Source organism: Carassius carassius, chromosome 29, assembly GCF_963082965.1.
Source record: "Carassius carassius chromosome 29, fCarCar2.1, whole genome shotgun sequence".
Taxonomy (NCBI): domain Eukaryota; kingdom Metazoa; phylum Chordata; class Actinopteri; order Cypriniformes; family Cyprinidae; genus Carassius; species Carassius carassius.
The window spans coordinates 27,332,215-27,354,415 of NC_081783.1; the positions used below are offsets into that span (position 1 = coordinate 27,332,215).

The following is a 22,201-nucleotide window of genomic DNA, read 5'->3' on the forward strand; positions in this document are numbered from 1 at the left end:
GTAGAGAATGAGTGGAACTGTTCCTCAGGGGGTCTATAGTGCACTGTCTGATGTGATACTGTAGCTGACGGCTGAATGGTTGCAATTTTATCTCTAATAGTATCGATTTTAGAAGTAAAGTAGTTCATAAAGTATTTACTGCTGTGGTGTTGGGAAATGTCAACACTTGTTGAGGCTTTATTTTTCGTTAATTTAGCCACTGTATTGAATAAATACCTGGGGTTATGTTTGTTTTCTTCTAAAAGAGAAGAAAAGTAATCGGATCTAGCAGTTTTTAATGCTTTTCTGTAGGATATGTTACTTTCCCGCCAAGCAATATGAAATACCTCTAGTTTTGTTTTCCTCCAGCTGCACTCCATTTTTCGGGCTGCTCTCTTTAGGGTGCGAGTATGCTCATTATACCATGGTGTCAAACTGTTTTCCTTAACCTTCCTTAAGCGTAAAGGAGCAACTTTATTTAAAGTGCTAGAAAAGAGAGAGTCCATAGTTTCTGTTACATCAAGTTGTTCTGAGGTTTTGGATATGCTAAGGAATTTGGTTACATCAGAAAGATAACTTAAAAAGCAGTCTTTTGTGTTAGAAGTGATGGTTCTTCCATACTTGTAACAAGAAGTAGAATTTACAATTTTGGCTATATGAAGTTTGCACAGAACTAAATAATGATCTGAGATATCATCACTTGGCTGAATAATTTCAACACTATCAACATCAATTCCATGTGACAGTATTAAATCTAGAGTATGATTTCGACAATGAGTAGGTCCTGAAACGTGTTGTCTAACCCCAATAGAGTTCAGAATGTCTATAAATGCTGATCCCAATGCATCTTTTTCATTATCAACATGGATATTAAAATCACCAACTATTAAGACTTTATCTGCAGCCAGAACTAACTCGGATGTAAAATCACCAAACTCTTTAATAAAGTCTGTATGGTGCCCTGGTGGCCTGTATACAGTAGCCAGTACAAACATAACAGGGGATTTATCATTAACATTTGTTTCTCTGGATAATGTTATATGAAGCACCATTACTTCAAACGAGTTATACTTGAAGCCTGCTCTCTGAGAAATCCTGAAAACGTTGTTATAAATTGAAGCAACACCTCCACCTTTGCCTTTTAGACGCGGCTCATGTTTATAACAGTAATCTTGGGGGCTGGACTCATTTAAAATAATGTAATCGTCAGGTTTTAGCCAGGTTTCTGTCAAACAGAGTACATCTATATTATGATCAGTGATCATACTATTTACAAAAAGTGTTTTCGTAGAAAGGGATCTGATATTCAATAAGCCAAGCTTTATCATTTGTTTATCCATATTGCTTCTGTTTTTTATTTGTTGAACCTCAATTATATTGTTAATTTTAACTTGGTTTGGACGTTTTTTGTTTTTTTCTAGTTCGGGGAACAGACACAGTCTCTATAGTGTGATATCTAGGTGAAAAAGTCTCTATGTGCTGAGAATTAACTGACCTCTGTGACGTGAGGCAGCTAGCAGACGTTCGGTTTAGCCAGTCTGTCTGCTTCCTGACCTGGGCCCCAGTTAGTCAAGTATAAACACTAAGACTATTTGCCATATTTCTAGAGAGAAGAGTGGCGCCACCCCAGGAGGGATGAAGACCATCTCTTTTAAACAGGTCAGGTCTGCCCCAAAAGCTCGTCCAATTGTCTATGAAACCTATGTTATTCTGTGGGCACCACTTAGACATCCAGCCATTGAGTGATGACAATCTGCTATGCATCTCATCACCACGGTAAGCAGGGAGGGGACCAGAGCATATTACAGTGTCTGACATCGTGCTTGCAAGTTCACACACCTCTTTAATGTTATTTTTAGTGATCTCCGACTGGCGAAGTCGAACATCATTAGCGCCGGCATGAATAACAATCTTACTGTATTTACGTTTAGCATTAGCCAGCACTTTTAAATTTGCCAAGATGTCAGGCGCTCTGGCTCCCGGTAAACATTTGACTATGGTGGCTGGTGTCTCTATATTCACGTTCCGTACAATAGAATCACCAATAACTAGAGCACTTTCATCAGGTTTCTCAGTGGGTGCATCACTGAGTGGGGAGAACAATGTACAGGAATCCCTGAGCTAGACGCATCCAAAGCCATATCTAGAGCCCTAACATTCTTACTGTCCTCAATTAAAGTTTGTATGCGTGTCTCTAATTCTGAAATCTTCTCTGTCAGCCTAACTATTTCCCTGCATTTATCACATGTGAATCCCTCATCAGCGACAGAGATAGATAAACTGTACATGTGGCAAGAGGTGCAAATAACAATGACAGGAGAAGCCATTACTCACCGTGCTTGATGAAAATTCTTACTGCGGTTGTTAGATGAACTTGTGAAAAACTGGAGCGAGAGGAGAAAAGAAAACAGAGATAGGTTCGAATGAAAATGCTAATGACAAGCTAACGAGTGCTAACGCTTTGCAGGTGTACTGCACTCACGGATATAAAATAAAAGTGAACGATCAAAGTTAATCTGATAAGATTGATCGATAATATCAGAAATATGGTGGGAATTAAGTTATATTTTACCACTTTAAAAAACAGAGAGTGATAGTAAGATAAAGATTCTAGAGAAAAAATAAAATAAAAACAGCTACACGGAGCTACGATTTGCTACAGAAGGCCAACAGGAAGTAGAGAAAACACTGTCCAACAGTGACACCCGCAGGCAGGAGTACCACCAAGGCAGGGTGTGTGTTCATGGCGTGTGTGTGTTCACTGCTGTGTGTGTGCACTTCGGATGGGTTAAATGCAGAGCACAAATTATGAGTATGGGTCACCATACTTGGCTGAATTTCATGTCACTCTCACTTTTTTTTTTTCACTTTCAACAACAAAAAAAAAGCCAGCTCCGCAGGCGGCCAAAGCAGCTATCTCTCCTCCTTTTCTTATGCTCCCCTTTACTTCTCTGTTTTCTGTTTCTTCTCACTGCCGCAGCAGTGTCTGCTCCCGCAGGAGCCTTTTTTTGTATCTCCCCACTGCCGCAGCAGTGTCTGCTCCCGCAGGAGCCTTTTCTGTATCTCCTCACTGGAAAAAAAAAAAAGCCTATTCATCCTAGGTGGTGGTGATAGTATTACGTATCGATTATAGTCAAGACGATATTAGACTCATCCTCCTATTAATGTATTTTATTATCATTATTAGGTGCCCTACTATAATTCGGCTACCAAACTGATTTGTTATTCCATTTCACGCTTGCCCATGCTTGCAAGGATGATATGAGCCTGTAGGCGGTGAAGAAGTCTCAATCCACAAACACACGTACGTCTGCAGATACAAGGTATTTCATTGCACTTTAACAGGTAATCTGGTATGGCAATATTTTAAACAAGCCTCACTAACTGAGTTTAATGCAACAGTTATGTTAGAATGCATCTCATTCTTGTTTCTGTGGTGTTGTGTCGGTCTCATCATGAGGCAAGTGGTTCAGAGCGCGTACAACCAATGCATCAGTTTCAACTAAACTTTACTCCAAATATATTTACCTGTTTTGAATACTATATTTAACATGTTCGTTTACTCCCATATTAGGGTTTAATTGGTGAACTTAAATGAAATCCACTATTGTTTTCACCATTGACCAATTTGCAGATCATTTAGATAGATAACTTCCGTGTGCAGATGCGACAAATTTTTCACAAGACAAGCGAGATGACAGTAGTACCCGATTACATGAACTAGCTGTTTTAAATATAGTAATTTTATATTTAACATCAGTTTATCAGTGCATCTGAGAGCATATATTCTTTTAGACTATCGGTGGTTCCATAGGCTCTCTTTCTTTCACCTGCATGGTTTAAAACAGCAAATAGTCATGCCATGACAAGAACAGAGTCTCTCTCCTACTCCACCCAAGCACGATTACATCGTCGATACATATCGCCGATCTCACGCGCTGACAAGATAACGATTGACAATGACCATATCGCTGATTCATGGCACTTATTTGGGGTACACTGGCACAGGAAATTCAATGTATTTTTTGTACACTTAATTTTTCAAATACAATGACTGCACCAAGATTTTCTGACTTGATATCGGAAGCAGCTCATTGGATTTGTTAAACAATTATGCAAGTAATCCTCATTGCGTCTACCCTTTAGACAACCAATTGTTCTTAGTATTGAACCCCTGTCAGGCACTGCAAGAGTGCTCCCGGTTGAGCCAACCTTTGCCTTTTCCGTTCAAAAAAAAATAAAAAATAAAAAATACCCTCCTTCACTGTCTGGCCAAATACTGGCCATACAACTTTACCTTTCCGTCTTACGTTCGGAGAGGCTTTCCCGTTTGATGTCGTGAGTATTTACCTCCCATCAGACGTCGGTGGGAGCCTCCCGTCTAGACCACATTACTTTTTCCTTTCTACAGTCGGTGAGGCTTACCCGTTCGACGCCGTGAGTATTGAGCTCCCGTCGGATGTTGGTAAGAGTCTCACGGCTAGACAACTTTTTTCATCCTTTGGTCAAAAAAGGCTTACCCATCCGATGCCGTCAGTATTGAGCTCCCACGGGATGCTGGCGTGAGCCTCCAGGCCACACACCCTTACCTTTTCCTCCTACAGTGCAGTGTTGGGGGTTCTCCAAGACCAAGATTGGGAACCACTGCAACAGAATGAATAAAGAATGAAAGTGTTAAGGAATGGGTCAAAGCAACTATCGCTGAGAAACAGTTACTCTCATATGCCGTTATACTCATTATTATTTATTGTTATGGAGCTGCTGTTAGGGATGGCTGACGTGAAACAGACGTTCCGAAGCTTTGCGAGATCCCGAAGCGCAGATGTTTCGAAACACTGATCCGAAGCGTGATTCAAAACACCCATGTCATGTGACTACGGCTAAATGAAGCCTTGAAGTGTTTCACAAGTGTTTCGACAGGTGGCATGGACTACCGAATCAGCTTTGATTGACACGGTCGGGTACAGACCACACAATCGCACATCTGTATACAAGTGAAGTCAACGCATCTTGACCTCGTGGGCTTTTGTGAGAGGAGTTTGATTTTGAGATTGCGGATTTGGTGATATAGTGACATTTAAAGTGCGATTTGTTTAGTTATATTTAGGCTGATATTTAAATTTACACATTGACTGATAGGCTAGAGACAGACAGAGTATACATAGAGTGACACATTAATAGATGCATAGATAGAAATATATATAAACAGATAGAGTAATAGATAGATTAATATAGATAGATACATAGATAGATAGATTGAAATAGATAGATAGATCAATAAAAATGAAGCCTCCCGAGAAGAGATGCCATCTCTGTGGTGTGGGAGCATTTCCATTTGGAAACCCCAAATAAAGTGAGATGTATGTATTGTGATCGGCATCTAGCCTACTGCAACAACACATCATCCATGATGGGCCATTTGAGGAGCACTCATCCTGCCATTTTGCTGGGCGTAGATTATGGTAGCATTCCCCCTGTACCAATGCCTTCTACTGACACTGCTGGGCCATTTAAGCAAGCTATGCATTGCTTGAAATATAATTATAACTGAAATATAAAAACAAACTGTTGGGACACTCTTAAGAAAGTCCATAGCCCTGTGTCAACCTAAGCCCTACAACCTAATGTCCCAATCACAACTGCCTATCATATTAAAAACAGCTTCAAAGTGAATATAATATAATATGTTGTCAATATAATATACTATTGTGTGAATATACACTTTATAGGTTTACATATGATTACCCAATCTACAGCCAGTGAAGACATCATTTTGATTGAATTTCCTAATTGTTGTAGTTCTACATTCCATTTGATTTTTCTCTGCACACTGAGCATAAAATTTCATAACATAACTTTGTTTATGAAGGTTTCCAAATAATGAACCAGTAGGCTACTTTTAATAGTTGTGCAGTATTTGAAGCTGTATTTTTTCAATGTATTTGTCTGAAAGTATGTTTTATCTTCTCTTTTAAAAGGCAGACAGAGATAATTGGATGAGGCTCTTCTGAACATGGTGGTGAAGGATCTGCAGCCCTTCACCATCGTGGAGGATGAGGGTTTCAGGGCCTTTGTGAACAAGCTTGATCCAAGCTATGTCCTCCCATCCCGATGGTCAGAGGAAGGTACAACAAAACCAAGAAGACAATGGAGGACCTACAAAAGGCAGAATTTGTTAGCCTTACGCCTGACATGCGGTCCTCCATTAATATGGATGAATATCTTGGTGTAACTTGTCATTACATAACACCAGAGGCAAAAATGGCAACTGTTGTAGTGGGTGTAAGGAGGTTTTACCAAACCCACACAGCCCAGCATCTTATGGAGGCTAAAGCCTTGCTGATGGCTGAGTGGGGAATAACCTCCAAAGTTCAGTGCATGGTGACTGACAATGCATTCAACATGATCCTAAGTGCTCAGCTACTCCACCTTCGCCATGTTTTGCTCATAATTTAAATTTGATTGTGAAAAAGGTCCTAGATCAAACCCCAGTCATCAATGAAATACGCCAGAAGGCCAGAAAGATAGTTCGGGAGGCAGACACACTCTTGCAGTTTAAATCTAGATTAAAGACCCATCTCTTTAACCTGGCATACACATAACATACTAATATGCTTTTATTATCCAAATCCGTTAAAGGATTTTTAGGCTGCATTAATTAGGTAAACCGGAACCGGAAATACTTCCCATAACACCCTATGTACTTGCTACATCATTAGAAGAATGGCATCTACGCTAATATTTGTCTGTTTCTCTCTTGTTCCGAGGTCACCGTGGCCACCAGATCCAGTCTGTATCCAGATCAGAGGGTCACTGCAGTCACCTAGAAAGGACCTCTACTGCCCTGAAAGACAGTGGAGACCAAGACAACTAGAGCCCCAGATACAGATCCCCTGTAAAGACCTTGTCTCAGAGGAGCACCAGGACAAGACCACAGGAAACAGATGATTGTTCTGCACAATCTGACTTTGCTGCAGCCTGGAATTGAACTACTGGTTTCGTCTGGTCAGAGGAGAACTGGCCCCCCAACTGAGCCTGGTTTCTCCCAAGGTTTTTTTCTCCATTCTGTCACCGATGGAGTTTCGGTTCCTTGCCGCTGTCGCCTCTGGCTTGCTTAGTTGGGGACACTTCATCTACAGCGATATCGTTGACTTGATTGCAAATAAATGCACAGACACTATTTAACTGAACAGAGATGACATAACTGAATCCAATGATGAACTGCCTTTAACTATCATTTTTGCATTATTGACACTGTTTTCCTAATGAATGTTGTTCAGTTGCTTTGACGCAATGTATTTTGTTCAAAGCGCTATATAAATAAAGGTGACTTTGACTTTGACTTTGACTTTGACTTCAGATCCAGCTGCCAAGCAAAGGACAAGCTTGTTGAGATGCAGGGCTTGATGGGCAGACCAACTCTGAAACTGATACAGGAGGTTGAGACGAGTTCCACATGTGACACATTCCACATGCTACAACACTTGTATGACCAACGTGAGCCAGTTGGTGCTGCACTTTCCAATTTAAACAATGATACTGCTCCCCTGACAAGTCTTGAGTATGACATTATTCAACAATCATTGTCACTACTGCAACCATTAAAACTAGCAACAACAGAGATGTGATTTTATTTGGGGTTTCCAAATGGAAATGCTCCCACATGAAAATACCTCCATGATGCGTTTTTGCCCAGAACTCATGATCCCCTAATTTACTGGAAAGAGAGAGCAGTAATTTTTCCTCTTTGTATGTCCTTGCTAAAAAATATATCTTTGCATGCCAGCAAAAATTGTCCATTGTGAAAGGATTTTTTCAAAGGCTGGAGAAATTATATATAAAAAAAAGTAGGCTAAGTCCTTCCACAGCAGAGAAATTAATATTTTTGAATAAAAATCTCTAAAAAAAAAAAAAGTGAGACATTGTGGCTTGATTTCTTTTATTAATATTAATTTTTCATGACCAAAATAACATTATGCACAGTGAGAAGCCTACAGGTTACAAGCTTCCCGTATTAGAAAAATACAATAATAAAAAAACAACACTTTTTTTTTTAATGGCTCGTTGTCAAGGTTGTTTCAGACCAACACCTGCAAGTGACCACTAGGTGTCACCGTTGAGACGGGAGTCGGATTGATTCGAAGCCTCGACACAATATGGCTCATTTGCTTCACCTGTTCACCACTAGCTGCTGTTCAACACAGATATTGAGATAGATTCATAAGTCTACTAGTGACAGAGAGCGTCTCATTATAGCAGACTGCATCCAAAATATTTAGTGGATATAAAGGATGACACGTACAGCCTCCACCTGCTGTAAACTGGCTTAAATAATCACTGGTATTATATAAAATGTATGTATCCGCTCAGAAACGTAGTTCACTCATCTCAGTGTTTTGGTGCAATCTGTCTATGGGTGCAATTGAGCAGGGAATGTAAACGGAATTTATAGACACATTCAGCAATCGCGGAGTCCACCATTTTCAAAATAGAAGTCGCTCTCTAGTGTACATTTTCACAGAAAACTGACTGGAACTACAACCGAAACATAATCGTTAATACAATATTATTCAAATTATTTTAAGTGTAAGGCTGTATATGAGTGTGCGTACTACAGTTACACCTGCGTCGCGGGTATATCATGATTATGAATAAGACGCTGCTGACGTTGCTTAGTGGGGGTTGTTACGTAACAAACTCAATATTCATTAGTCAAGACTTCATTTTTTTTAACCGACAAGTTGATAACCGCCCACTTAAAAACGTCTGGTTGTCCACCAATCAGCGAACGAGCGTCGGGCATTTTAATGAATTTTATATATATATATATATATATATATATATATATATATATAAAGGCTTTGGCTTATTGGAATTCGAGTGACGCACTTTGTCATGTTTAAACCGCTATGTGGGTGGGAGCAAAAGTGCAATAAAAGGAGTAACCACACGGAGTGATTGATTGCACAGTCAACACATCGCTGTACACAAACAATCATGCTGGCAAGGACTGTTTTCGTACTCTGTTTGGCAGGTGAGTTTGTAACTACTTTTGGCAACAAGGAGCATACAAGATGTTTTGAGCATGTTTTAAAACAAAGACGACTATTTTTTAATCCATACTTTAAAGTCTAAAAAAAATACACAAAACTTAAGTAGCAGGGTCTTCATATACTAAAAGTGGTGAGTTCTTTTTCTCTCTCTGACTCCTTGTGTTTCACTTTTATGTTCTTCTAAACAGCTTTGGCAAGTGCAGCTGTTATCCATCGTGGCTCTAAAGAGGTGGGTTAAAGACCATAACCTATTCATGATGCTTTATTTAACCACTATATGTATCTAATTTATTCCGTGTGCTTTTGTTGGCAGCCAAAATGCTCAAAGTACTACTTGCCCATATGTACCCGGGAATATAACCCCGTGTGTGGTACTGATGGAGTCACATACCCCAACGAATGCATGCTGTGTTTGGAAAATATGTAAGTAAATCAACTTAAATATTACATTTTTATCCATTTAAATGTCCGTGATGTTCTTACTGGTGTCCTTTTTGAAAATTTGTTTGACTGTCTTGTCACAGGGAGAACAAGGTCAACACATTAATCTCCAGGATAGGGGAATGCTGAGACAAATCCACTCATTTATATTATCAAGATGTGACATGAAGGCTGGAACCACATGCAGTGTTTTTAATGGTTTTGTGTGTCCTTTTTAAAACATAATCATTTAATAAAACCTTGATACATAAGTCCCTGCTTTGTACTGTACTCTCTTTAGTATAAATGGGCACTTTTCATCACAACTCGTGTAGCTCCAGTGATTCTTTGAAGAATTTGTCATAAACAAAAAAACAGACTTCAAGGTGTATCAGAATATAAGCTTTATGAGCTATAATTGTTTATAACAAAACTCCAAAAACAATCCAAAGAAAAATGTGGAAACCTCTGGAAAAATGTGAAGTTCGAGAGTATAAGGTGATTGATCTGTGTTTGAACTGTGTGAACCTCTGTCCTGGAGCAGAAGAGAATCTTTTTTTTTTTTTTTTTTGTCAACAGGATTCTGATATGTGTCAAACATTGAAGGTCAGTCTGGATATATAAAAATATATATATTTTTGTTTAAGAATAAAATCAAAAACTAGTTATTTCAGTATTTTAATTAAACCGTTTAAAATTTGAGTGCCTAAAACTTGAAGTAGCTTTCGAATCAAAAAAAAAAAAAAAAAATGGATTAAAATAGATTAATAATCAAACCCCACATAAAAAAAAAAAAATTGACAAAATGCCTAATACCTACAACATCAATCTGTACTAATTTACACATCACTACCAGCAAACAAAGATTACACTGGATCAAGCGTAAAACAACATTACTCCCTCTGCGTGAGCCAATAGTTTTCTTGTACGTACAGTGGGGCCATGTCTTGTTTTTCCAGGCGCAGCAGGACATGATGAAGCTCATGTCCAAAGAACAAACTTTGTTCTTAGTCTACATGATTCATATTTCTTACAGAGTTACAGCAGACGTTTGACGGCCTGTGCATATAAATGCATAAATCTCCAATTTCTTTTGTATTTTTAATTGAATTTTATTATTTATTTATTTTTTTTTATTTTTTTTGCATTGTAGGGAAAATTTAATACTTCTGTGTAAGTTCAAGGTGATCATATTCATCACTAAAGAACGTTAAATGTGGCTGATGATTTGTTTAAAGAAATAATGAAATAGTGAGTCTGGGAGTTGAAATTTATAGAGCTTGCCTCCATAGACAGTAAATACACTGCACTGTTGACATTGTTTCAACTGCTTCTCCTCTTATGTAAATATAATTGATAAAACTGATGATGTCTAAATATCATTTATTAAGAATTATGTGAAGTTTTCTTATATTATAATCCTTTATTAAGTCAGGCAAGATGCAAAAATAATGCCCAAGAACCAAAATATTTATTATGTTATATTTAGAATTATTTTTTAGACTTTCAGATCATATTTTGTAATTTATTGGTAAAAGGTTTTGTCAAAAAACTTTTACCAATAAAATACAAACCTTTTGATAGAACAAAGGTTCTACAAAAAACTACCACTGACTCTGCACCCATTTACCTAAATTCATTACTTCAGACTTGTGCTTTCTAGAAGCTTGCATTCTGCAAGTGAACGTCGCTTGATTGTGTCATCCCAAAGAAGCACAAAGTCACTTTTATGGACTTTTAAATTAAATGTTCCCTCCTGGTGGAATGACCTCCCCAACTCAATCCGGACAGCTGAGTCCTTAGCCATCTTCAAGAATCGGCTTAAAACACATCTCTTCCATCTTTATTTTACCCTCTAACTTTAGCACTCACTATTCTAATTCTATTCTTAAAAAAATCTAACTACCTTTCTAATCTTTTTGTATTCTATCTATTTTATATATATATATATATATATATATATATATACAACTCTCACACTAGCTTGTTCTATTCTTTTTCTATTCGATCTGTTTTCTTTTTATTTATTATATTATTTAAAAGCCCTTGCTACGTGTACTGTTTTAAGCTAACTGAGACTTGTTATAGCACTTATATATCATTGCTCTTTTGTTGTTTTTGATTGCTTCCAGTCCTCATTTGTAAGTCGCTTTTGATAAAAGTGTTTGCTAAATGACTAAATGTAAATGTAAAAAGTGACTGATGCAACTAGTTGCAGAGATTTATGCATCATATATTTATATTTTTTAAATGCACATTAATATAGCAAATGACATATTGTATAGGCCTAGAACATTTTGTACTTTTTATTAGGAGGAAAAGCAAATAGTTTCCTAGTTGAGTAGCAATTGAATGATTGATTACCCATGATTAGCCTTTTACAGCACAAGTAATTATTCATTTTAAATTACACACACCTTACCAGCCAAACTAAATATATCAAACTAAAGGTGCAGTTAAAAGACTTTGTTCCTCCCTTTATGATTTATATGATGAATCAGTGGGATGGACAGTCTGTGTGTGACTGTTATAAATATCTGATTCTATGATCACTTAGTTCAGTTTTATATCGGTTGAATGAGTTGACTCTCAGTTCAGGAAAAATGTTTGCACGAGGTATCATTGTCGTCCTCTGTTTTCTGGGTGAGTAATATAATGATTATGATTATTTAAAAAAAAATGTTAAGATGTTGAGAATTTGTCACATCATTCAAATTTTTGCACTCTTGATAATTCAAATTCATACTTTGCTATCATATTTGAAGCAGGTGGTCCTGTAAAGCATTTGGACATTTAAGTCACATTCAGCCATTTTCAAGTGTGATGTAAGGGACTGTTCCTGTATGACTTTCTCTTGCTGAACACACAGACAAAAAATTATTAAACAAATAAATAAAACAGAGAATGAGAGAGGGACAGAGACAGAGGAACAGAGAGATTTTGAAATACAACATTGGACCACAATTTCACTACATATGTATATAGCCAAAGCAAGTTAGTGCTAATGTTTTTTGTAGCACAGAAGATTTCCTCATGCCACATGAGAAAAACTGTTAAACTGTTATTTTTGTTATCTTCTTGACACAGTGGCCATATCTGATGGAGCAAGAGTGGTGAGTAAATAAAGGTTGTAGAATTGCTGTTCTTAGTTCCGTCTTTTTTCCCTCCATGCAGGTGCAAATAGCTCATTGTTTTTTTTCCTTTTTCTGATACAAGCCTTAATGCAAGAACTATTCTAACTTTTGTCCGATGAACTACTCACCCGTGTGTGGAACCAATGGAATAACATACGGCAATGAATGTATGTTGTGCGCTGCAATCAGGTAAGTTTAATTATGCAAGTGACTGATTGAAAAAAACAGATTGCTTTAAGATCTGTCACCAGACTTTCAGAGTTTAATCTTTGATATAATGTCTTTCTTTTCAGGGCATCAAATACTAGAATCTTAATCCGGAAGCAAGGACCATGTTAAATCAAACATCTGCAAGCGTGGCAGAAGAATTGCATCATGATTAAGCTTGACAGACTTTTAGTCTTCATGTCTCATTCAATATGTCTTGAATGTGTAATGGTATAATTCATAAATAATAAAAAAATTATTGCATACTGAAGCTGTTCCTTTTTGGTTCTGTTTTTTTTCCTTCAAATCTTGGAAATACAAGAACCTGCTCTATGGCACTTTACTAATTAATTGCAAGTCACTGTTTGTTCTACGAACATAAATTATACTTCATAGGCTTGTTGAGGAGAGAGATGCTATTGTTTTCTTGTGGAGGTTAAAAAAGTTGAAAAGCACCATATATTTAAAAGAGGGACCCAAACTATCTAGATACCAGAAAATCATAAATGATGTAGTCTCTTTGATACCCCATGCAGGAAACAAGTGAAATAAGATAATTTACCCGTCAGTCACTGCGCATCACTCCAGCACTTTAATAAGTTTGAATAAAACAAAGGTTGTGAAAATGAGTTGATGCTCCAGCATTATTATTACTTTTAAGGTGTTGTTTGTATGCAGTTGTTTGTGGGCAGAAAGTGCATGAGATGCAGCAATTACATTGAAACATGATTACGATTAAATAAAATAATAAAATCTGATGCCCAATTTACACTTCAAAGATGGCACAAAAGGGCTTATGAAGTCTTTACATAAATTGTTTATATCTGCTCATAGGTGGGATAAATCCATTTACATACAACTGTATATTTTGGGGATGAGGTGAGTTCATTTTCATATTAAACATCGCAATAGAGATATTTCATTCAGTTTAGCTCTTTCAAATATGACAATTTATATTTATTGAAATAATAATACATTCAAATGTTTATGTATGTACAGTGCCCTCTACTAATATTGGCACCCTCTGTAAATATGAGCAAATGTGGCTGTTAAAATAAATCTGCATCATTGATCTTTTTGATCTTTCATTAAAAAAATTCATTGAAAACATTGAAAACATTTAATTGAAGTAAAATAATTGAAAGTGGGGGGAAAGTCTCATAATGAAATAAATGTTTTTCTCCAATGTATGTTGGCCACAATTATTGACACTCCTAGAAAATCTTATGAGTAAAATATCTCTAAAGTATATTCCCATTCATATTTACATTTTTTTAGCACACCAGGGTAATTGTCCATCTATGACTTCCTGTTCAACAGGATTATAAATATGAGGAACACAAAGGCCAAATTCCCTTAATCATCCATCACAAAAAGTAAAACCAAAGAATATAGTTCTGATGTACAGAACAAGATTGTTGAGCTTCACAAAATAGAAAAAAAACTGAAGTGACATTCAGCCAAGTATGGTGACCCATACTCAGAATTTTTGCTCTGCATTTAACCCATCCAAAGTGCACACACACAGCAGTGAACACACACAAACCGTGAACACACACCCAGAGCAGTGGGCAGCCATTTATGCTGCGGCACCCGGGGAGAAGTTGGAGGTTCGGCGCCTTGCTCAGGGGCACCTCAGTCGTGGTATTGCCGGCCCGAGACTCAAACCCACAATCTTAGGGTTAGGAGTCATACTCACTAACCACTAGGCCACAACTTCCCGTGAAAGTGGCTATGAGAAAAAAGGTAATTTATCTTAAGAGGTTCCATTCAACTAATCTGCCTGGAAGAGGACGTTGTGTCTGTATCGTCCTAATGCACGGTGAGGAGGAGAGTTTGAGTGATCAAAGACCCTCCAGGGAACACAGCTGGAGAATTGGAGCTGCAGTTTGCAATTGGAAGAGCAGTTCAGTGATCAACGCAGCAGCATCTACGGTGAAAAATTTGTCCATGAGCCTGTCGCTGCAGCCATAACAGGAAGTGAAGTCACTTCTGCTAAAGAGTTTGTCCATGAGCCTGTCGCTGCAGGCATAACAGGAAGTGAAGTCACTTCTGCTAAAGAGTTTTTCACAAGTTCATCAAACAACAGCAGTAAGAATATTTCATCAAGCACGGTGAGTAATGGCTTCTCCCGTCATTGTTACTTACACCTCTTGCCACATGTACAGTTTATCTATCTCTGTCGCTGATGAGGGATTCACATGTGATAAATGCAGGGAAATAGTTAGGCTGACAGAGAAGATTTCAGAATTAGAGACACGCATCCAAACTTTAATTGAGGACAGTAAGAATGTTAGGGCTCTAGATACGGCTTTGGATGCGTCTAGCTCAGGGATTCCTGTACATTGTTCGGTTCCGGAAACAGAGCCCCAGCAGCAGGGCAACTGGGTGACGGTGAGGCAGCGTAGTCGTGGGTCAAAACACCGCTCTTCTGTTCCGATCAAAACATTAAACAGGTTCTCCCCACTCAGTGATGCACCCACTGAGAAACCTGATGAAAGTGCTCTAGTTATTGGTGATTCTATTGTACGGAACGTGAATATAGAGACACCAGCCACCATAGTCAAATGTTTACCGGGAGCCAGAGCACCTGACATCTTGGCAAATTTAAAAGGGCTGGCTAATGCTAAACGTAAATACAGTAAGATTGTTATTCATGCCGGCGCTAATGATGTTCGACTTCGCCAGTCGGAGATCACTAAAAATAACATTAAAGAGGTGTGTGAACTTGCAAGCACGATGTCAGACACTGTTATATGCTCTGGTCCCCTCCCTGTTTACCGTGGTGATGAGATGCATAGCAGATTGTCATCACTCAATGGCTGGATGTCTAAGTGGTGCCCACAGAATAACATAGGTTTCATAGACAATTGGACGAGCTTTTGGGGCAGACCTGACCTGTTTAAAAGAGATGGTCTTCATCCCTCCTGGGGTGGCGCCACTCTTCTCTCTAGAAATATGGCAAATAGTCTTAGTGTTTATACTTGACTAACTGGGGCCCAGGTCAGGAAGCAGACAGACTGGCTAAACCGACCGTCTGCTAGCTGCCTCCCGTCACAGAGGTCAGTTAATTCTCAGCACATAGAGACTTTTTCACCTAGATATCACACTATAGAGACTGTGTCTGTTCCCCGAACTAGAAAATACAAAAAACGTCCAAACCAAGTTAAGATTAACAATTTAATTGAGGTTCAACAAATAAAAAACAGAAGCAATATGGATAAACAAATGATAAAGCTTGGCTTATTGAATATCAGATCCCTTTCTACGAAAACACTTTTTGTAAATAATATGATCACTGATCATAATATAGATGTACTCTGTTTGACAGAAACCTGGCTAAAACCTGATGATTACATTATTTTAAATGAGTCCACCCACCAAGATTACTGTTATAAACATAATCCACATCTAAAAGGCAAAGGTGGAGGTGTTGCTTCAATTTATAACAACGTTTTCAGGATTTCTCAGAGGGCAGGCTACAAGTATAACTCGTTTGAAGTAATGGTACTTCATATAACATTATCCAAAGAAACAAATGTTAATGATAAATCCCCTGTTATGTTTGTACTGGCTACTGTATACAGGCCACCAGGGCACCATACAGACTTTATTAAAGAGTTTGGTGATTTTACATCCGAGTTAGTTCTGGCTGCAGATAAAGTTTTAATAGTTGGTGATTTTAATATCCATGTTGATAATGAAAACGATGCATTGGGATCAGCATTTATAGACATTCTGAACTCTATTGGTGTTAGACAACACGTTTCAGGACCTACTCATTGTCGAAATCATACTCTAGATTTAATACTGTCACATGGAATTGATGTTGATGGTGTTGAAATTATTCAGCCAAGTGATGATATCTCAGATCATTATTTAGTTCTTTGCAAAATTCATATAGCCAAAATTGTAAATTCTACTTCTTGTTACAAGTATGGAAGAACCATCACTTCTAACACAAAAGACTGCTTTTTAAGTTATCTTCCTGATGTATCCAAATTCCTTAGCATATCCAAAACCTCAGAACAACTTGATGATGTAACAGAAACTATGGACTCTCTCTTTTCTAGCACTTTAAATAAAGTTGCTCCTTTACGCTTAAGGAAGGTTAAGGAAAACAGTTTGACACCATGGTATAATGAGCATACTCGCACCCTAAAGAGAGCAGCCCGAAAAATGGAGCGCAGCTGGAGGAAAACAAAACTAGAGGTATTTCGTATTGCTTGGCGGGAAAGTAACATATCCTACAGAAAAGCATTGAAAACTGCTAGATCCGATTACTTTTCTTCTCTTTTAGAAGAAAACAAACATAACCCCAGGTATTTATTCAATACAGTGGCTAAATTAACGAAAAATAAAGCCTCAACAAGTGTTGACATTTCCCAACACCACAGCAGTAATGACTTTATGAACTACTTTACTTCTAAAATCGATACTATTAGAGATAAAATTGCAACCATTCAGCCGTCAGCTACAGTATCACATCAGACAGTGCACTATAGACCCCCTGAGGAACAGTTCCACTCATTCTCTACCATAGGAGAGGAAGAATTGTATAAACTTGTTAAATCATCTAAACCAACAACATGTATGTTAGACCCTATACCATCTAAGCTCCTAAAAGAGGTGCTTCCAGAAGTCATAGATCCTCTTCTGACTATTATTAATTCCTCATTGTCATTAGGATATGTCCCCAAAACCTTCAAACTGGCTGTTATTAAGCCTCTCATCAAAAAACCACAACTTGACCCCAAAGAACTAGTTAATTATAGACCAATCTCGAATCTCCCTTTTCTGTCCAAGATACTAGAAAAGGTGGTATCCACACAATTATATTCCTTCTTAGAGAAAAATGGTATATGTGAGGATTTCCAGTCAGGATTTAGACCGTATCATAGTACTGAGACTGCTCTCCTTAGAGTAACAAATGATCTGCTCTTATCATCTGATCGTGGGTGTATCTCTCTATTAGTTTTATTGGATCTTAGTGCTGCGTTTGACACAATTGACCACAACATTCTTTTGCATAGACTTGAACACTTTGTTGGCATCAGTGGAAGTGCATTAGCATGGTTTAAATCGTACTTATATGACCGCCATCAGTTCGTAGCAGTGAATGAAGATGTATCCTATCGATCACAAGTGCAGTATGGAGTACCTCAAGGCTCAGTACTAGGGCCGCTACTCTTCACGCTTTATATGTTACCCTTGGGAGATATCATCAGGAAACATGGTGTTAGCTTTCACTGTTATGCTGATGATACTCAGCTCTATATTTCTTCGCAGCCCGGTGAAACACACCAATTTGAAAAACTAATGGATTGCATAGTCGATATAATGAAAAAACAGAGGTGTTAATTATAGGACCTAAAAACTCTGCTTGTAATAAACTAGAACACTGTCTAAGACTTGATGGTTGCTCTGTCAATTCTTCGTCATCAGTTAGGAACCTAGGTGTGCTATTTGATCGCAATCTTTCCTTAGAAAGCCACGTTTCTAGCATTTGTAAAACTGCATTTTTCCATCTCAAAAATATATCTAAATTACGGCCTATGCTCTCAATGTCAAATGCAGAAATGTTAATCCATGCATTTATGACCTCAAGGTTAGATTATTGTAATGCTTTATTGGGTGGTTTTCTGCACGCTTAGTAAACAAACTACAGCTAGTCCAAAATGCAGCAGCAAGAGTTCTTACTAGAGCCAGGAAGTATGACCATATTAGCCCGGTCCTGTCAACACTGCACTGGCTCCCTATCAAGCATCGCATAGATTTTAAAATATTGCTTATTACTTATAAAGCCCTGAATGGTTTAGCACCTCAGCATTTATAATCCTCTACGTCCGCTACGTTCTCAAAACTCAGGCAATTTGATAATACCTAGAATATCAAAATCAACTGCAGGCGGCAGATCCTTTTCCTATTTGGCGCCCAAACTCTGGAATAACCTACCTAACATTGTTCGGGAGGCAGACACACTCTTGCAGTTTAAATCTAGATTAAAGACCCATCTCTTTAACCTGGCATACACATAACATACTAATATGCTTTTATTATCCAAATCCGTTAAAGGATTTTTAGGCTGCATTAATTAGGTAAACCGGAACCGGAAACACTTCCCATAACACCCTATGTACTTGCTACATCATTAGAAGAATGGCATCTACGCTAATATTTGTCTGTTTCTCTCTTGTTCCGAGGTCAACGTGGCCACCAGATCCAATCTGTGTCCAGATCAGAGGGTCACTGCAGTCACCCGGATCCAGTACGTATCCAGACCAGATGCTGGATCAGCACCTAGAAAGGACCTCTACATCCCTGAAAGACAGTGGAGACCAGGACAACTAGAGCCCCGGATACAGATCCCCTGTAAAGACCTTGTCTCAGAGGAGCACCAGGACAAGACCACAGGAAACAGATGATTCTTCTGCACAATCTGACTTTGCTGCAGCTTGGAATTGAACTACTGGTTTCGTCTGGTCAGAGGAGAACTGGCCCCCCAACTGAGCCTGGTTTCTCCCAAGGTTTTTTCCTCCATTCTGTCACCGATGGAGTTTCGGTTCCTTGCCGTTGTCGCCTCTGGCTTGCTTAGTTGGGGACACTTCATCTACAGCGATATCGTTGACTTGATTGCAAATAAATGCACAGACACTATTTAACTGAACAGAGATGACATAACTGAATCCAATGATGAACTGCCTTTAACTATCATTTTTGCATTATTGACACTGTTTTCCTAATGAATGTTGTTCAGTTGCTTTGAATCAATGTATTTTGTTTAAAGCGCTATATAAATAAAGGTGACATTGACATTGACAATTGCAGAGATTAGTTGAATCTTAGGGTCAGAAAGCATTTTTGGAAGCAAACCCTCCAGGTGGGTTTACAAACAGGGATAAAGAGTAACCCGTGTACCCCAGGTTAAATATACGGCTGGATCTTTAATGTTGTGGGCCTGTTTTTCTGCCGGAGGTCCTGGGTGTCTTGTTCAGATGCATGGCATCATGGATTGTATCAAATACCAACAGATAAAAACTCTAAACCTGACTGCCTCTGTTAGAAATCTTATAATGAGCTGGATCTTCCATCAGGACAATAATCCAAAACAAACATCAAAATAAACAGAAAAATGGATCACTGAACACAAAATGAATCTTCTGCCATGGCCGTCCCAGTCCTCTGGCCTGAACCCTAGAAAATGAGTGAAGTGAACTGAAGAGGAGACGCACCAACATGGAGCTGGTATTCTAAAGGATCTGGAGAGATTCTGGATGAAGGAAGGGTCTCTGATCTCTAATTAGGTGTTCTCCAGACTCGTCAGGCATTATAGGAGAAAACTCCAAGCTGTTATCTTGGGAAAAGGACATAATAGGGTGCCAATAATTATGGCCAACATGAACTAGAGAAAGCATTTGATTCACAATGAGATTTTTCCCCCACTTTCATTTTGTTGACTTCAATGATAGATTACGATTTTGTGAATTTTTTTAAAGAAAGATCAGGTAAGGATAAACAATGCAGATTTATTTTCACAGTCACCTTTGCTCGTATTTACCAAGGGTGCCAATATTACTGAAGGGCACTGTATTATATACAATGTATATTACATAAGCATATGGTTATATTAATTTACAAATATATTTTATTAAACCAAAAGGATCTAAGAATCCTTAAATGCAAATTGTGTTTTGCTTCATGATGCAACCATACATTTGTGTTGTGTTTTACTTTCTTTCATTTATTCTTCATTCATTTATCTATAATCATTTATAATTCAATCATTTTGTTATTCCGTTAAAATACAAAATACAAATTAATGATTTTTGTCAAGTAAAGTGAGCATCAGTGAACAATGCAGCACTAGTGTTTTTGTTGCTCTTGATGTTCAGAGATGTCTCAGATACAGAGTTTTAAATTATGTAGATTCTTAGTATGCAGGTATCTTGCTAAAGATATTTCAGATGGTTTGTGGTGTAAATGTGATGTGAATCAAATGAGTGAGTTATCACTTACTGTAAGTGCATAATCAAATAAAAATTTGTCACTCCTGTAAATAACTGACCTCTGTAAATAGAACATGATGAAACATTCAGAGGAGTTTTTCTCATAGACTGAATATACTACAGTATATTTCAAAAACTATGAACAGCTGTTGACCAATGTAGGAGTGTTTCTCAAACACAGATATTTACCTCCCAAAATCTTTTTTCAGAACCAGAACCCAAATTTACATCTTGCAGCATTAGCTGTTTAAGCTCAGGTGCACATTACAAGACTGAAGTAACTTGCCCTTTCACTAACACCTTTACACCCCTAAACTCTTGAGTCGTGTGCTGAAATATATGTAAGAATGATCTTCAAGTGAAGGGAGGAGAATAATGTTGTAACTTACACACAGATTAGTTAGTGTGCACACCAGCATAATAGAAAACAAGAAAAGTGTGAACCTTTAAATGTGAGCAATGTAGAAGGCTTTGACTTAAATTCTTGACCTGCTCAATTTACATTAGCAAGAGTTTTTTTCTTCTTCTTCTTCCTCTTCTTCTTTTATTCAACAAATTTTGCAACATGTTGTTCAATATCTCCAACATATTGGGTAACTCGAGTGCACAGTCAGAGTGGAAAGACATTTTGAAATCTGAATTTGAAAATTAAAACAAGAACTAGGAGATTAAAGGACAGTTTCTTTCCAAGACCCATAAACATAATGAACTCCAATATGCACTGATCTCATATATATTCTTCAATTTGAATGTCAGTCTTAGTGTAATATACTTTCTGAATGCACATCTCAGTGCAGTGCAACCCTTTATTGTGCAATACAACCTTTTTTTCTTTTATTTGTGCAAAAATGCACAGAGTTACATTTGTAATTCATGTTTTGTTTTATTAGGGCAAATGCATCTGATCACTCTACACAATAATCTAGAAACAATGTAAATGAACACCACTACAGCTTAAGCAGCAAACTTTGCAAAACGCAAAATCTATGTCGCTGCCAAAAACTTTTGTGTCAAAAAATCACAACTGGACTGGACTGCAGGCTAGTCATTTCAGTACCCGGATCCTTTCTTCTACGTAGCCATGATGTTGTAATTGATGCAGTATGTGGTCTGGCATTGTCATGTTGGAAAATGCAAGGTCTTCCCTGAAAGAGACGACGTCTGGATGGGAGCATATGTTGTTCTAGAACTTGGATATACCATTCAGCATTGATGGTGCCTTTCAAGATGTGTAATCTGCCCATGCCACATGCACTCATGCAACCCCATACCATCAGAGATGCAGGCTTCTGAACTGAGCGCTGATAATAACTTTGGTTGTCCTTATCCTCTTTGGTCCGGATGACATGGCGTCCCAGTTTTCCAAAAAGAACTTCAAATTTTGATTCGTCTATCCACAGAA

The 22,201-nt window shown here is 38.0% G+C and overlaps 1 protein-coding gene across 1 annotated transcript; it reads left to right on the forward strand.

The window, feature by feature from the left end:
- Positions 1 to 8,839: 8,839 nt before the first annotated feature.
- LOC132110213 (trypsin inhibitor ClTI-1-like) lies at positions 8,840 to 9,724 on the forward strand. Its single transcript, XM_059516809.1, has 4 exons — positions 8,840 to 9,013; positions 9,221 to 9,261; positions 9,346 to 9,455; positions 9,557 to 9,724. Exons 1-4 carry the CDS (start codon positions 8,977 to 8,979, stop codon positions 9,600 to 9,602), a joined length of 234 nt encoding a protein of 77 aa, XP_059372792.1. The 5' UTR covers positions 8,840 to 8,976; the 3' UTR covers positions 9,603 to 9,724.
- Positions 9,725 to 22,201: the final 12,477 nt, after the last annotated feature.

Bases quoted from the DNA above. Each gene is read 5' to 3' on its own strand.
- LOC132110213 (XM_059516809.1), top strand. From the start codon at position 8,977: ATGCTGGCAAGGACTGTTTTCGTACTCTGTTTGGCAG. The intron at 9,014-9,220 runs GTGAGTTTGTAA...TCTTCTAAACAG, and splicing joins TTTCGTACTCTGTTTGGCAG to CTTTGGCAAGTGCAGCTGTT. The intron at 9,456-9,556 runs GTAAGTAAATCA...GTCTTGTCACAG, and splicing joins ATGCTGTGTTTGGAAAATAT to GGAGAACAAGGTCAACACAT.